Here is a 15,116-nt window from a genome sequence, read left to right on the forward strand (position 1 = left end):
ATCCGCGTGCCCCGCCCCGCCCCGCCCCGCGCCGCGACTCCGCCGCGTCCGGTCGGCCCCGCACCCGGCCCGCGCGACCCCGCAACGTCCGGTGCCCGCCCGCGCCCCCAGCACCGCCCGGCCCCGGGCCGCGCCCGCGCTTCCCGCCCCGGGGCCGGGCCCCGGCGCCCCTCTGCCCCCGCCGCCCGGGCCATGCGGCCTCGGGGAGATGAGGCTCCGCCACGGCACCTTCCTGTCGCTGCTGCTCTGCTGCCTGTGCGCCTTCCTCTCGCTGTCCTGGTACGCGGCGCTCGGCGGCCAGAAAGGTGAGCCCGGCGGGAGATCGCATCGCTGCGGAGGACCGGGCGCGCCCGTGGAGGCCTCGGAGCCCCGCCCGCCGGCCAGGAGGCACCGGAGCGGCGGCGCCTGCCTTCCTTCCTGCCGCCGCCTCCGGCCCCAGCGCCCGGCGAGGGGCGCGCCTTGCGTGTGTCCGGGTCGGGAGGAGGCCCGGCCGGCCGTGGGGTCCTCGAGCCAGGTCCCCCGAGCACAGACCCGGGCCTGCGCGCAGGGAGAGCGGCCTGAGGCGAGCTGGCTGGGAGGCCGAGGCTGAGCGGGGCGCCGCCTTCCGCACCCTCCCGGGCCGAGCGCGGGTTTCCAGTGCTTTGCGAACGCAGTCCAGACCGACGCGACCGGACCGACGCTGGGACAGCGGCTTCCCTAGGAGGAGGCACGCTGAGGCCTGGGTACCCAGGTACCCGTGGTTGGCGATTTGGGCCGGCTTCATATTCGAGGGGGCCCAGGGGAGCCGGGTCTTCGGAGGCAAACAAGGCCAGCGGCGTGCGCTGGACCGGGAGCCCTTTTCTTACTGCATGCCGAGAATCCGACTGATCCTGCAGCCAGGCCAGGCTCTCCCGGTTTGAAGCCAGATTAGATATGGCCTTCCAGTTTCCAGCGGATGTGGGGCACGGAAAAGGGACCTGCCCTGAGAGGAAGGCACAGAAACAGGAATCTGCAGGGAAGGAAGAAGAGGGTCAAGGGAACCGGAGAGGAAGGGGACCCCGAGCAGGGCTTCCTGGAAGGCTGAGGTCAGGTCCAGGATGGAGCCAAAGCAAGTTTGGGCCCGGCTTCCCTTGGAACCTTGACTGCGACTATGCAGAGCTCTTGGGGCCCACCAGGCAACTGCTGGAGACCCATTCCTCAGGGAGTGGGGAGCCTGGCCTCGCCCCCACCCTGCCCAGCACCCGACAATCCCTCCTGGGAAATTGCAGCCAGCAAGCAAGCAAGCACACAGCTGCCAGCGTCTGTGCCCTCACTGCACTTTGGCCTGACCTGGCATTGAGCCTGTTTTCTCCTCCCTAAGAGCTGGGCACAAGAGTTGTGCCCCACTTTGGCTCTGGAATCTGTTTTGTCAACCAAGAGCCAACCAGGTGGAATGCTGTGGTTTGAGGGCCTCAGGGTTTCCTGACTTCTCTGCCTCCAGGGAGAGTGAGAAACCTCCAGAGTCTACTGCTGCTAGCTGTGTGCCAGCTGCAGGCCTCCGGGGCCAGTCCCTGCGGTGTCCAGGGGAGGAAAAGCAGAGTACCCAGCTTCAGCTGAGGGTACCTCTGGCCCACCTTGCTCGGCCCACCCAAGAGCAAGTGAAGGTGGTGGTACCCAGTGAATAAGGCAGGCACAGAGCTCAGGGTTCTGGCACTAGTGGTCCCACCCACAGTCAGAGAAGTCGGGGATGAAGGTGAGCTTGGATCTTATAGGTGGCAGCAGGTCAGGCAGGGCTGGAGCAGAGGCAAGCTGCTAAGGGACAAGGGACAGAAGGCTTGGAGTGGGCAGGACCCAAGTCCAGAAGCCCATTGCCTGCTGGTAAGCAAATGTTCAAGACCTGGCAGAGGACTTAAGTCCCGGAGGAAGGGAGGCCATGATAGGAACCTGAGCCCAGGGAGATGCAGGATGTCCTACTGGACAGTCCGGCAGGACACAGAGCTTCTTCGCCTACTGGAGGAGCAGGAGTGGTCAGGATGGAGCCCTGCCCGCCTCTCCCTTCTGTGGTTACTCCTGGAGGGGCTGCTGTAGTGGAGCAAGTGGCACAAGGCTGCCCATAGGTCCACTGCCCAGGATGACTGTGTCTAGGTGGGGAAGCACCTGCCTCACTCCCTGTCAGCAGCTGCCAAGAAGGAGGCTCCCTGTACTTCAGCACTGCCCCACCGATATGTGCTGGGGTGCTGGGCCGCCAGCCCTGCAGTGGCCAGCTCTTCCTTCCAGGGGTCAGGTTTCTGGGCCCAGGCAGCTTCAGGGATCTAATAGCTGGAACCCACCACCACCCCCAGCTCCTTGTGGTCTGGGGCTTTAGCCCTGGTGCAATGGGTGTAGGGCATCTGGGCCACAAAGCTGTTCATACAGGAGGTGTCTGGGGAAGGGTCCACTTGGTTCTGCACTCTCCCCCCAGTGCCTCCTCCCTCCAGGTGACTTAGTGCTTAGACTTCTAGGTGCTGCAGGAGTCCTGTTGGAAATGGCCAAACTTGGCCTAGATCCTCACCTTCAGGGAAGTGGGATGTATGCCCACAGGGGGTCCAGGGACCAAGAGCTGACAAGTGGGAAGGAGGTGCTGCAAACCCCTGCACTGCAGGCTTGAAGGCTGTATCTGCTTTAATTAGGCCCTGAAGACAGAAGGGGAATCTGGGCAAGGCAGGGGCAGACACTGCCTGGGGCAGAGGAAGGGCCAGGAGCCAGCTAATAGGCCTGGCATGTCCCAGGGGGAGTTATCCAAAGGGCTGTGCAGGCAGGTGCCTGGCTCCCCAGGGAGCCCTCCCCACCCTGATACCCTGGCTTAGCTTGGGTGCAGCTGTTCTGAAGGGAGCCAGGGCAGGGGTATGCCAGGGAAGCCCTGTGATGGGCAGGCAGAGCCAGGCTTGCTGGTGCACTCTTACAGTCCCAGCACTCTGAGACAGGCAGGAGGACCACTGTTAAGAGCTCCAGGCCAGCCTGAACATCATATCGAGATACTGTAAAAAAAACAAAACAAAACCAGAAGGCCCAGGCCTGACAGTCTCCAGGGTTTTCCTTTAGGGGCTTGCTGTTCCTGGGTTGAGCAAACTCTGGGCTAGATTCTCAGCTGTCTGCTAATCCCAGCGTCTGATCAAGGAAATAGGACAGGTGGGGACAGGAGCCCAGACCACAGGGGACAGGCAGGCATCTGGGGACGGCGTCACTGACTGCACCTGGTGCAATGGGACTTGGAGGGTAGGGCTCGGGGCAGCCCTTGGAAGTGAGGCCAAGCTCTTGTTTTCTGGCTGGAACCTCAGCAGCATGATCCGGGAAAACCATGTTTCAGGAGCCAGGGCGGGTGGGGCTGGGGGTACCCCGCCTGGGATAAAGTAATTCTGTAGCCACCTGCAAGGACGAAATGTTAGGCTGGGAGGAGAGGGCCAGAGCACGGAGGGCTGATCCCCTGCCGGGCTCTTCCTGCCACGCCTCTGTCAGGGCGGTTTCCTCCTGACCCTGACATAGCCCAGGTGGCGCCCTGGGTGTAGGGCGGCAGCGGGTCTGCTCGCTGGCGCCCTCTGCTGACGGCGGTGTGCGGCCCGCAGGGGACACGGTGGACATTTACCAGCGTGAGTTCCTGGCGCTGCGTGATCGCCTGCACGCGGCGGAGCAGGAGAGCCTTAAGCGCTCCAAGGAGCTCAACCTGGTGCTGGACGAAATCAAGAGGGCTGTGTCAGAGAGGCAGGCGCTGCGGGACGGCGAGGGCAACCGTACCTGGGGCCGCCTGGCAGGTGAGCGGTGGGCGGGTGAGCCCCTCTGCGGCCACCCAGCCGCCCTGACCCCGGCCTGACCCCTGTGCTCCACCCCAGAAGACCCCCGGCTGAAGCCCTGGAACGGCTCCCACCGCCACGTGCTGCACCTGCCCACTGTCTTCCACCACCTGCCGCACCTGCTGGCCAAGGAAAGCAGCCTGCAGCCGGCCATCCGCGTGGGCCAGGGCCGCACCGGAGGTAGGGGAGGTGGGCAGCGGGTGGCGAGGCGACCCCCGGGATTCCACGCACCTCTTAGCACCCTGCATCCCCACAGTGTCAGTAGTGATGGGCATCCCCAGCGTGCGGCGGGAGGTGCACTCCTACCTGACAGACACACTGCACTCCCTCATCTCCGAGCTGAGCCCACAGGAGAAGGAGGACTCGGTCATCGTGGTGCTGATCGCTGAGGCGAGTGCGAGCGGGGAGGATATGGGGGTGCAGGGCAGCCAGGAGAAAGGAAAGGCGTTTCAGATATGCTAGCGGAAGCATGGTTGGGGTGTCCTCCACAAGCTTAGGAGCCCCTCGTGGAGTAACTGGTACTGGGTCCATTCACCAATTCTGCACTGCTGCCGGCTGCAGGCCTCCAAGGCCTGAGTGCCCAGCCTTCCTCGACCCTTACAGCGGAGGAGCAGTCCCTCCACACTGGGGATCCCAGTGCCTGCAGCCTCCACTCCCCTCCTTCCCCTGGGCCATGACGGGTGCGGCTCACAGGGTGCCTGGTCTTCCCGCAGACTGACCCTCAGTACACGGCTGCAGTATCAGAGAACATCAAGGCCTTGTGAGTCCTGCACCCAGAGCTAGAGGAAGGGCTGTGGGCGGGACCCCGCCTGAGCCTGAGAGAAAAGCAGAGTGACCTCCTTTCTGCCTGGGGGTGGCCCTTGGGACCTGGTTACTGGGGGCTCCCTTTACCCCTGGAGGCTGCCACCCACCGAGCCTTCCTGCTACCTCCCAGGTTCCCCACAGAGATCCATTCCGGGCTCCTGGAGGTCATCTCCCCTTCCCCCCACTTCTACCCAGACTTCTCCCGACTGCGAGAGTCCTTCGGGGACCCCAAGGAGAGAGTCAGGTATTTACCCTTGTCATGCCTAGCAGCTGGCCACCTGTGCTGAGCAGCCAGCGGGGGGTGCCTGGCCCCGGCTGCCTACCAGTCTCCAGCCCCAGTGCTGAGGCCCTTGTGCCCTCCACAGGTGGAGGACCAAACAGAACCTCGACTACTGCTTCCTCATGATGTATGCGCAGTCCAAAGGCATCTACTATGTTCAGGTCAGCCCCAGGCTTGTTCAGGGCCTGCTGCCTTCGCTCTGCTCAGCCCTGCCCAGTGTGCGTCCTGACCCTGACCCTTTGCAGCTGGAAGATGACATTGTAGCCAAGCCCAACTACCTGAGCACCATGAAAAACTTCGCCCTGCAGCAGCCCTCGGAGGACTGGATGATCCTGGAGTTCTCACAGCTGGGCTTCATCGGTGCGCGCTCACCCCCCATAGCCTGGCCAACCTCTCCACTGACAGGCTGCCCCAGTACCGGGCCATCTGCGAGCCTAGAGCCCCTGCATGGCATCTGGGCCATCTCTGCCTGCCCCCTGTGGCTCCCCCTGCCAAAAGCCCACCAGCGGCTTGGCTGAGGGAGGAAGAGGGACATGGCAGGCTTCCCACTAGCACCCTTCCACTCCCCTGCCCAGGGAAGATGTTCAAGTCCCTGGACCTGAGCCTCATCGTGGAGTTCATCCTCATGTTCTACCGGGACAAACCCATCGACTGGCTCCTCGACCACATTCTGTGGGTGAAGGTCTGCAACCCCGAGAAGGACGCGGTGAGTGGGGCCGAAAAGGTCTGGGGAAGGTGGTCCAGCACAGCCATGGCCTTGCCCACACCTGCACATCTGAGCGTGAGGAGTGGGCTGCAGGAAGCCCTGACTGTCGCCAGGTGTCCCCGCCTCCCTTCACAGAAGCACTGTGACCGGCAGAAGGCCAATCTACGGATCCGCTTCAAGCCCTCGCTCTTCCAGCACGTGGGCACCCACTCCTCCCTGGCTGGCAAAATCCAGAAGCTGAAGGTGGGCCGCCTCCTGCTTCCTGCTGGGCCAGGCAGGGACGAGAGGGGGAGGCCAGGGGCTGACCTCCTTTGACCTGCGGTGCAGGACAAGGACTTCGGGAAGCAGGCGCTGCGGAAGGAGCACGTGAACCCACCTGCCGAGGTGAGCACCAGCCTCAAGACATACCAGCACTTCACCCTGGAGAAGGCCTACCTGCGAGAGGACTTCTTCTGGGCCTTCACGCCGGCTGCCGGGGACTTCATCCGCTTCCGCTTCTTTCAGCCCCTACGCCTTGAGCGGTCAGTGCCCTACGCAGCAGCAGGGCGCCTGGGGAAGGGCAGCGTGGCCAGGGGCACGGGCTCAGCACTGGCATCTGGACCTGGGGTTCTTCCCTGAGACCCCAAGTTCCTTACTGAAAAGTGGGGCTCACAGTGAAACACTGTGAGCATCGCATCAGGCAGGCCCCTGGGTGCCCTGCGATGTCTGTTGCCATTGTCCCAGGAAGAGGCCCATCCTCGGCCAAGCCTCTGGGGGCCCACCTGGCGCTCCCATAGGCCTTGTGCAGAGCTGCAGGCCTGGCAGCAGCTCACCGCCTGCCGGCCGTGTGCAGCTTCTTCTTCCGCAGTGGGAACATCGAGCACCCAGAGGACAAGCTCTTCAACACGTCGGTCGAGGTGCTGCCCTTCGATGTGAGTGTGGCAGGGCATGGGCGAGGGCATGGGCATGCCCCAGCTCTCGTGCCACCGGCTGCAGTCTTTGGTTTGGCCCCCAGAACCCTCAGTCGGAGAAAGAGGCCCTCCAGGAGGGGCACTCGGCCACTCTGCGGTACCCACGAAGCCCAGACGGCTACTTGCAGATAGGTGAGCGTTGCAGGGCCCAGTGGGTGCATTGTGCAGGGTCAGGTGGGAGCCCAGGCCGCCTGGCCTCTCTGAGCTCCTTGCAACCTCCCTGCAGGCTCTTTCTACAAGGGTGTGGCGGAAGGTGAGGTGGACCCGGCCTTCGGCCCCCTGGAGGCGCTGCGCCTCTCCATCCAAACCGACTCCCCAGTTTGGGTCATTCTGAGCGAGGTGAGCTGGGCACATGCAGGGGAGCCCTGGGGGACCACCATGGCACTCCTGGCCTGCTGACCCAAGCCTGTTCTCCCAGATCTTCCTGAAAAAGGCCGACTGAGGGAGGCTTCCCAGATGTCTGCGCTGCCCCCGGAGGGCCCAGCGCATCCCCGAGGAGGTTCTGCCTGCTGCCGTCCAGCCGGCTGGCCTGGGGTCCACCGCTGGCCCGGTGGCCCCAGGAGCTGGTGCTGCCCCGGCCTGGGCCGCAAGGAGTCTGGCCGCCCCACACTGTGCCTGAGGGCAGGCCCGCGCTGCCCGAACCGAACAGGAACCGATCCCACTCGGATGCCGACCCGGCCAGCCTGGCCAGGCTATTTTAGAGGAGCTTTTCCTTGGGCGCTGCTGTTTCAGGCGCGAACACTGGAATGCATATACTACTTTACGTGCTGTGTTTTTTATTCTTGGATACGTTTGATTTTTCACCTAAGTCCACATATACTTCTATAAGAGTGTGACTTGTAATAAAGGGTTAACGGAAGTGTGTGCCTCTGACCTGCAGCCTGTGAGGGGGACCGGGCGGTGGCCCCCCATCTCCAGCCCCCGCACGTGTGCCTCAGCCCTCAGTCCCTTCGCACGCACGGGCGGCAGCCTTTCCCCCACTGCAGCTGGGCGTCCCGACCGTGGGCGGCGGGGGGAGGCTTTCCGCCTAGGGCCGAGGGTCGGGCGAGCGCGCAGTCCCCAGGCCCCCGCCACGCCCCTGCATTTTTCCCTTGTGCACGTTTGGCCGCCGCCCCCGGGAAGAACGCAGCCAGGGTCAGCTCAGGTAACTTTATTAGAACACAGGCGGAGACGCGGCAGCGGAAACCCTGCCGTGCTCCCCGACGCTCCGGCTCGCCGACCCGCTGTCCTTCGCCTCACGCCGTCCGCAGCAGCGCCCGCAGCAGTCTGAGGAGCGCGGCGCGCGCCGCGGCCGGGAGGAAGTGGGCGAGCAGGCCGAGCGTCGCCAGCGCCAGCAACAGCCAGAGCGCACGCGCGCTCGCGTACAGCGGGGCCAACCTGCAGGCGGCGCCCAGCCTTGGTGCGGCCGCGGGGCGGAGGACGGGGCCCCGCCCACCCGGCCAGGACACGCCCGCCCGCTGTCCCGGTCCCGCCCACGAGGCCCGCGCCCGCCCGCCCGCCCGCGGTTCCGCGAGCCAAGCTGGCCCTCACCTGAGTTGCGCGGAGCGCGCGTAACCCCAAAAGTAGCGGAGGCGCGTGAACAGGTAGACCAGGCCGCACAGGGCCGCGGCGCCTGCGAGGGGCGCAGGGTGAGCGCGCGGGCACGGAGCCCGGCCAGGGCGCGTGCCCTTCCCACCACAAACCTTCGTGGAAGTAGACGCCGGCCACCCACAGCGTGGCGAGAAACAGCGGGAAGTACTCGCTGCAGTTCACCCTGCGGCGGCGGCGAGGGCTGCGGTTGAGATTCCGGGGAGGGAGAGAGAGAGGGCCCGCTCCGGCCCATCCCGCTCCCCGGCCTCGCTCCCCCGAGCCTCGGCCTCCCCACCCCCACCCCGGGCGGCCACCGCCTCACTGGGCTCGGTAGACGCGCTCGAACTCGGGCGGGCCGGTCGTGAGCGGCGGCGACACGCGGTGGGCCCTGCGCGCCCTGATCACCTGCAGGGAGAAGTAGGCTGGGGGGGGGGGAAGCCGGGAGTCAGGGGCCGCCTGTCCGCCCTGTGCCTCCCCACGCAGCACGCTGGCCCATGTCACCCTGGAAAGGCAGGGTGAGGCCACCTGACTGTTGGGACCTTACTCCCGGGCCATTTGACTTGCAAAACACGGCAGCTGCCTGGCCTTTCTGGTGCCCTTCGGACCGATTGCCAGGGCCAGGCAGAGAAGCCGGGGAGGCATTGGCTGTGTCCAGGCTGTGTGGGATCCTGTCCGGCTCCCCCAGCCCCGAAAAGTACCCTGTCCCCCCAGCCCACAAGGTGGCAGTTCGATGCTTCCAACTGAGCCCAGGGCAGGTGCAGAGGTAGCCTGGTCTGCGGGCCCACACCCAGCCCTGGCCCTGTCTCCCAGGCACCCGGTGCCAGGTGCCCTGTAAACCCGCCTGCGCCCATGTACCCGGTGGGAGCCCTGCAAGAGCAGGGTCCAGCCAGCCTCTGGCGAGTTGGAGGTCCTGAGGTCAGGCCTCTGCCGGCCACACACTCAGGAACTGTTGCGCCCCATGTCCTGGGGCCAGACTGAGAAAAGAATGGAGCAGATACCATCCCTGGCCCCCGTGTGGGAGGCCGGCAGGCAGTCGGGTATCCTGCGGGGAGGCTGGCAAGGATGGCCCCTCTACAGCTGCATCTAGAGCCCCAGCTGCTGCAGGCTTCTCTGCTGGCCTCAAGGCCACCGCCCTCAGGGCCACACCAGACACCTGGCACACCAAGGCAGTGCTGTGTCCAAACTCCTCCCGGGCGGGACATCCTCTTAGCCTTGCTTCCTACCCAGAGTGCCACTGTGTGCCTGCAGCCAGACATCCAGGGTCTCCCTACCTCCACCCCTCCATGCCCAGGTCCCAGCCCTCAGGGGGTCCCCTCAGGCCCTGGAGAGCCAGGGCTCGCCCACCTGGCTCTGCCCACCAATGTCTGTCGCCAGACCTAGAAAGCAGCATGCAGGTACAGGCATCCAGGAGCCAGCCCACCTTGCAGCAGGACTCCCAGCAGAGTGACTGTAGCCAGGAGAGCCACCTCATCCTTCATGGTGGTGGGCAGCAGGACTGCTACAGTGCTTATCAGCTCGTCTGCTGCTTCGTGCCAGCCCGGAGAGGAACAGTGGCCTCAGTGCCTTCCCCACCCCTTCCCAGTGGAGGGGCGTGACCACTGGGGAGCCCACATAGGCAGGGAGCCTGGCCAGGTCAGGCAGGCGGAAACCAGGGCCGGGACAGCCTGGCCACTTCCACCGAGTCCTTCCTGCTCCATCCATGCCTAGGCCTGTGCCAGCCCACTCCAGCCTCGGAGATGTTGACTACTGTGCTCCCCTCACCTGAGTCTTTAGGCCCTGGTCCCCAGCAGGGCCCTGCTGGCCCTGCAGCTCTGCCTCCATGCTGGGGCTGCTCACAGGCCGTGGGTACCCAGCCCGCTCTGTTTCCTGCCCCAATCTGGATGTTCTGCTCCAGCTGCACTCTCCTGGCTCCCTTAAGCCTCTGGAGGCCACAAGGCCCTGGTCACATTGGGCCTCGCTGCCACAGGCCATGCAGGGAGCTCCTGCCCCTAGGCTTTCTGGCTGATGGGCAGTTCAGCCTGCTGGATGGCTGTGTGAGGCCATCTCTGCTTGCCCACAATGCCACAATTTTGTGTCATTTGAGATGGGCGTCTCACTACGTAGTTCCAGCTGTTCTGGCACTATGTAGCCCAAGCTAGCCCTGAACTTGTAGCAATCCTCCTGCCTCAGCCTCCTGAGAGCTGGGATTGCAGGTGTGTGCTGCCTCTCCCAGGCACCACACCGCTTGGTTCAGAAGAACAGTCATGCCTTTCCAGAGGCTGGGCCCACCTTGTACACAGGCACAGCAGCCTGGACAGACCTGACTCCCACTGCTTCCCGCCCACTGGGAGACTGGTGAACCCGGCAGCCCAGATGGTAAGGACCTAGAGAGCAGGAGACTATACAGGGCTCAGAGGCCACCAATGTGATGTGAACCCCTGCCTGCCCTTTCACTGAAGCTAGGCTGAGGCAGGTTCGGGAAGCAGTGGCCACGTCCAGATTCTGGCCATACTGTGGCTGGAAAGGCCAGGCAACATCACTGCCCCTGGGGGCCACAAGCGCCCAATTTGCCTGATCACAGTGGGGCTCAGCCTGTCAGGTGAGGTGACCTCGGCACTCGGCTCCAGAGGCTTGAAGTCAAGCTGGAGATGGGCGAAGGGCATAGTGAAGGGGCAGTGGCCCACAGGGAGAAGTGAGGCCAGGAGGCAGCGCCGTGGGCTTTCCCTCGGCTCCTTCCCAGAGCTATGCACAAGTGTGTCCATGTCCCAACTGCACAGCCACGGTCTCTGTGCTGTCTGAGCTCACAGTGGGCCCGGGCGTGTCTGGGTGACTGTGGGACTTCAGCCTTCCTTGTGGCCAAACTCACATTTCCGCCGAGGCCTGCACAGCCTCCCGGCCAGCCTCACCCTTCTGCCAGGCAGCAGGAAACAGGCTTGACATGAGCAGCTCCGAGGAAGTCCCTGGCAGATGTCCCGGTCCCTCAGTCCTGCCAGGCTTGGGCGCTCAGGCTGTCAGGAGGGGCCCAAGGCCACCGACACTGGCCACCCCCCTGCATGCTCCTGTTCAGCAAGACACATCAAAAACAGGATGTGTCCTCAGTGCCCTCGGCCTCTGCATGGCCCCAAAGAAGCTTTTGGATACTAAGCTTATCATAAGGACATCTGCAATACAGAAAGGCCAGCAAAAGCAGCAGCAGCAGGACACCTCTTTGGCCCTCAGCGTGAAAATACAAATATATAGTAATGCTTCAGAAGAATTTGCTGTTTGTCACTTTGCTCGAAACTTGAGTTGAAAATCCAATTTAGATCACCTGGGCTGAGAGCAAGTCCCATGTCTCGTCTGGCTGTGGACACCAGGGGGACATAGGGGTGGCTCTGGTGCCTGGGTGCCCTGGCACAGGGCACTGCACTGTCCTGTGTTCAGACTGTCGCACACTACACTTTTTCTGCACTTGAGATTTTTTCTTTGTTTTGGTACTGGCAATTGAATTCAGGACTTCACACTTGCCAGGCAGACACTTGTGCTGCTAAGCTAAACCCCCAGCCCTCTGCACTTTATTGGCAAAAAAATCTCATAACTGTAGCTCCAAAGAAAGTCAGGGATGCCAGCAGTGCAGCTAAAAGGAAAACTGAGACCCACGATAGCTGAAGAAAGAAATTGCAAAATCTGTTAACAGTCCTGGAAAAATGAATTTATCAGTGTAATTTTCGGACCTCAGAACCAGTTGTGCGGCTTCCCATTGATTCTAACGGTCAGTGGTAGAGAGCGAGTGTAAGCACGAGACAGTCAGAGGCTGAACTAAACTGGGTCAGCAGTTGTACACCAAGGGTGGCTCATTGCCTGGACGGTTCAGCAGGGAAGGAGGACCAGAGAGCTCTGGCTTCGCCTTCGCCTTGGACATCATCTCCTGGCTCCAGCACAGACTCTTCGGCTTTTGCCTCAGACCCTTCAGACCTCCTCACAGACCCGGGTGGGACTGTGCAGACTCGGCCTCCGGGTGCAGACTTGCACAGGACACTGGGATGAGCTCCAGACCTCGGATTGAACCCTTCAGCCTCCGGCATGCAGATGCCCTCAGCACACCCCCTCATCTGATGCTGTGGTGACATCCTAAGCTGAGCTTGTAATTCCTCATCCATTTGTACATCTTGTGTTTTATCTGTTTTTTCCAGTAAAACCCTGATACATATGGGAAAAACATGTTCGCTTTTCCGGCTTTTTGGCATTTGAACATGAATTTGGAATGAATTGAATTGGACAAACAAGGTGTCACTGCACATGTATTTATTTTGCAATTACTAGACTTAAAAAAAGAAGTTGAGGGGGCTGGGGATTTAGCTCAGCAGTACAAGCACCTGTCTTGCAAGCAAGGCGGTTGTGAGTTCAATCCCCAGTACCCATTAAAAAAAAAAAAAAGTTGAAAAATGGAGCCGGGACTGGTGGCACATGCCTGTAATCCCAGTGAGATAGGACTTCCCTGTTAGATGTCTGATACTCAGAGTTCATGTTCCCCAAGCCAAAGAATGAATTCTGAGGAACAGCAGAGATTGAGAGTAGGAAATGCCAGGACTGGGGATTTAGCTCAACAGTGTAAAGCACCTGCCTGGCAAGCATGAGGTTGTGAGTTCAATCCAAAGTACAAAAAAAAAAAAAAAAAAAAGAGTAAGAAATACTTATTGAGGGGAGAGATACAGCTCCTGAGAGACAGGAGGGGTCCTGAGTGGGTTGCCAAAGAGCTCACTTCACCAGTGGCAAAATCACAAAGTGGTTACAACATAGGTTAAATCTGGGATCAATAAGATTGTAAGTACAGCCACTAAGGTAAGATCAACCCACTGGGGAAGCAGGTCATGCAACAAGTATGTATAGCAAGAACAAAGAACTTTGGAGGAGTTTTAGGAGGGGATGGGTCCAGGGGTCTGGGTCACCAGGGACTGATGTCTATCTAAACTCCACTGAATCCAGGTGTTAGCACTAATCTTATCCCTTGGGGACACATGGAGGCCTGTTCAATTCTGCTTTTATCTGGAGGCCTGCTCTCCAACAGCTGTGCTTCTGGCCACGGGTATATGTGGGGCATTTTTTTCTACCAGGAATCAAACTCAGGACCTTGCACTTGGCATGCAGGTGCCTGTGTCACTGAGCTATACCCCCAGCCCAAGTATGATATGATTTCACTTTTTTTTTTTTTTTTGGTACGGGTGATCGAACTCACAACCTCGTACTTGCCAGGTATTTATGCCACTGAGCTAAAACCCTGGCCCAATAAGTTTTCATCTTTTGTATTGATTCTCTTGAAGGCCTAGCTCTGTCGGATTGCCTATAATTTAGCTGTATATAATCCTAGTACTTGGGAGGCTGAGGCAGGAGGATTGTTGTGAGATCAGCCTGGGCTACACAGTGAGACCCTGTCTCAAAAAAAAAAAAAAAAAAAAAAATTGAAAAATATGCAGTTCCCATATACTCTTCATGCAGCTTCCTCTGTTAAAGTATTAAATAATACAACCATAGCGCAACTGTCAACTGAGAGATTAACACTGATCTCATATCACCATGCTCTTTTACAATTTTTTTTCTTTCGGTTTCTTGAGTCAGGGTCTCACTGTGTTGCCCAAGTTGGCCTCTAACTCCAGGTGACCCTCCTACCTTAGCCTCCCGAATGCTGGGATGACAGGCATGTGACACCAGTCCTTCCTTCCTCTTTTTGTTCCTTTTTTTTCTCTTTCTCTACCCCATTCCTGTGATTGAACCCCAGGGCCTCTCTCTCTTTTTCTGGGACTGGGGACCCCAGGGCCATCCCCCTTTGAGACAGGGTCTCAGCTTGAGAGACAGCACAATCATCATGGAAACAGCTCAAAACTGGCATGCTAAACCATAATGCCTTCCCCTCCCCTATGGCTTCTTCCTTTCAAAATTCATTGCCAAAGCTCATATGTGTAAAGATTAACCCAATCCCCTGCACTCTCACAAAATAAATCAGCTCCCATCAGTACCCAGAGCCCTTCCCCAGTCAGTGGACAGAACCTGTCCTTTGTGTGCAGAGAGCCCCCACAGCCTTCTTTGTGGTGAATCCCTCCAGGTCCTCGTTAAACTCTTTCTTACCTATTGCCTCCTCTGTTTAATACTCTGTGCTGCAGGGGCTAGGGATTTAGCTCAGTGGCATAAGTGCCTACTTTGTAAGCACATTGTTGTGAGTTCAATCCCTGGTACTGACAAAAAAAATTCTGCGCTGCTCTAGATTAAGTACAAACTTTACACTCAATCAACTGGTGCCATGACTCCAGCAATGGAGGCTGTGCAGCTCCTGGGGGGTCTTCCTCCCCCTTAACACCCCCCCCCCCAGGCTGCAGACCTTTCTCTCTGCTACTCTCTCTGTCTTTCTCTGGGACTGGGGACTCCACCACCTTGCGGTCTCTAGCCAGCATCCATCACCTAACCCCTTGCCCCCTTTCTACTTCAGGATCCCTGGTTGTGCCTCACTGCAGGGTGACGGTTCTCTGCTGATTGACGCCTTCCCTTTCCATGGCTCACCTATCGGACTGGATCATGACTGATAATGTTCAATCCTTACCCCACAAAACCAATCCTCTGGGTTGCCTTCTACAGCACCTAGATACTTTGGGGTTAAAACAGACCTCAGGCCAAAGGTCTATTTTTCTTTGTCAAAAGGCATGGCCTACCTATCCCCTTGACAGCCAGAACAATGGCCTGCAGAGAGCACACTTGATGTTATCATGCTGAGACACTCAGACCCCTGCTGCTACGGGAAGGCAAGTGGGGTGAGGTGCCCTACACAGTGACCTAACCCAGGTATACAAGGCCCCCCAAATTCTTTTGGCTCACTCAACAGGTCCTCCTCCTTTATCAGCTCACCACAGTGACTCTCCCCGTTCTGGTTTCTGGCACCCAAAAGCTGAGATACTTCCACCCAGTCAGTCACTACAAGCCATGTGCCACCCCGCTGCTTCTCGTCTTCCTTATCTCAAGGTCACACTCGGAGGACTGCACCTCCTGCCTCATCTGCTTCCTCTCCCAGCACTGTG

At 60.2% G+C, this 15,116-nt stretch overlaps 2 protein-coding genes across 6 annotated transcripts; one reads left to right on the forward strand and one right to left on the reverse strand.

The window, feature by feature from the left end:
- Positions 1-75: 75 nt before the first annotated feature.
- Mgat4b (alpha-1,3-mannosyl-glycoprotein 4-beta-N-acetylglucosaminyltransferase B) lies at positions 76-7,384 on the forward strand. Of its 5 annotated transcripts, none has more exons than XM_023565899.2 (15): positions 76-305; positions 3,561-3,746; positions 3,825-3,965; positions 4,024-4,175; positions 4,499-4,545; positions 4,720-4,833; positions 4,955-5,030; positions 5,115-5,229; positions 5,445-5,575; positions 5,711-5,818; positions 5,903-6,096; positions 6,423-6,486; positions 6,570-6,657; positions 6,752-6,864; positions 6,944-7,384. In XM_023565899.2, the coding sequence occupies exons 1-15, from the start codon at positions 209-211 to the stop codon at positions 6,965-6,967; spliced, it is 1,650 nt and encodes a 549-aa protein (XP_023421667.1). In that variant the 5' UTR covers positions 76-208; the 3' UTR covers positions 6,968-7,384. The 5 variants fall into 5 exon arrangements, with proteins under 5 accessions (XP_023421667.1, XP_023421665.1, XP_023421663.1 ...); XM_023565897.2 differs by having other exon boundaries at positions 78-305; positions 3,828-3,965; positions 6,408-6,486; XM_023565895.2 differs by having other exon boundaries at positions 80-305; positions 6,408-6,486.
- A 276-nt stretch (positions 7,385-7,660) lies between these two features.
- On the reverse strand, positions 7,661-9,704 carry Ltc4s (leukotriene C4 synthase). The gene is made up of 5 exons (XM_063230471.1): positions 9,515-9,704; positions 8,417-8,516; positions 8,208-8,278; positions 8,056-8,137; positions 7,661-7,902 (listed from the first exon to the last, which is right to left on the reverse strand). The coding sequence occupies exons 1-5, from the start codon at positions 9,570-9,572 to the stop codon at positions 7,761-7,763; spliced, it is 453 nt and encodes a 150-aa protein (XP_063086541.1). The 5' UTR covers positions 9,573-9,704; the 3' UTR covers positions 7,661-7,760.
- Positions 9,705-15,116: the final 5,412 nt, after the last annotated feature.

The sequence above is a fragment of the Cavia porcellus genome, unplaced genomic scaffold (assembly GCF_034190915.1).
Source record: "Cavia porcellus strain 051 isolate PalLab524CR breed Dunkin Hartley unplaced genomic scaffold, mCavPor4.1 scaffold_19, whole genome shotgun sequence".
In the NCBI taxonomy this organism is placed as follows: domain Eukaryota; kingdom Metazoa; phylum Chordata; class Mammalia; order Rodentia; family Caviidae; genus Cavia; species Cavia porcellus.

Excerpts from the sequence above, each read along its gene's own strand:
- Mgat4b (XM_023565895.2), top strand. The coding sequence starts at position 209 with ATGAGGCTCCGCCACGGCACCTTCCTGTCGCTGCTGCTCTGCTGCCTG. Across the intron at positions 306-3,560 it reads GGCGCTCGGCGGCCAGAAAG|GGGACACGGTGGACATTTAC; the intron begins GTGAGCCCGGCG and ends TGCGGCCCGCAG. Across the intron at positions 3,747-3,824 it reads TACCTGGGGCCGCCTGGCAG|AAGACCCCCGGCTGAAGCCC; the intron begins GTGAGCGGTGGG and ends GCTCCACCCCAG.
- Ltc4s (XM_063230471.1), bottom strand. The coding sequence starts at position 9,572 with ATGAAGGATGAGGTGGCTCTCCTGGCTACAGTCACTCTGCTGGGAGTC. Across the intron at positions 8,517-9,514 it reads GCTGGGAGTCCTGCTGCAAG|CCTACTTCTCCCTGCAGGTG; the intron begins GTGGGCTGGCTC and ends CCCCCCCCCCAG. Across the intron at positions 8,279-8,416 it reads GAGCGCGTCTACCGAGCCCA|GGTGAACTGCAGCGAGTACT; the intron begins GTGAGGCGGTGG and ends CCGCCGCCGCAG.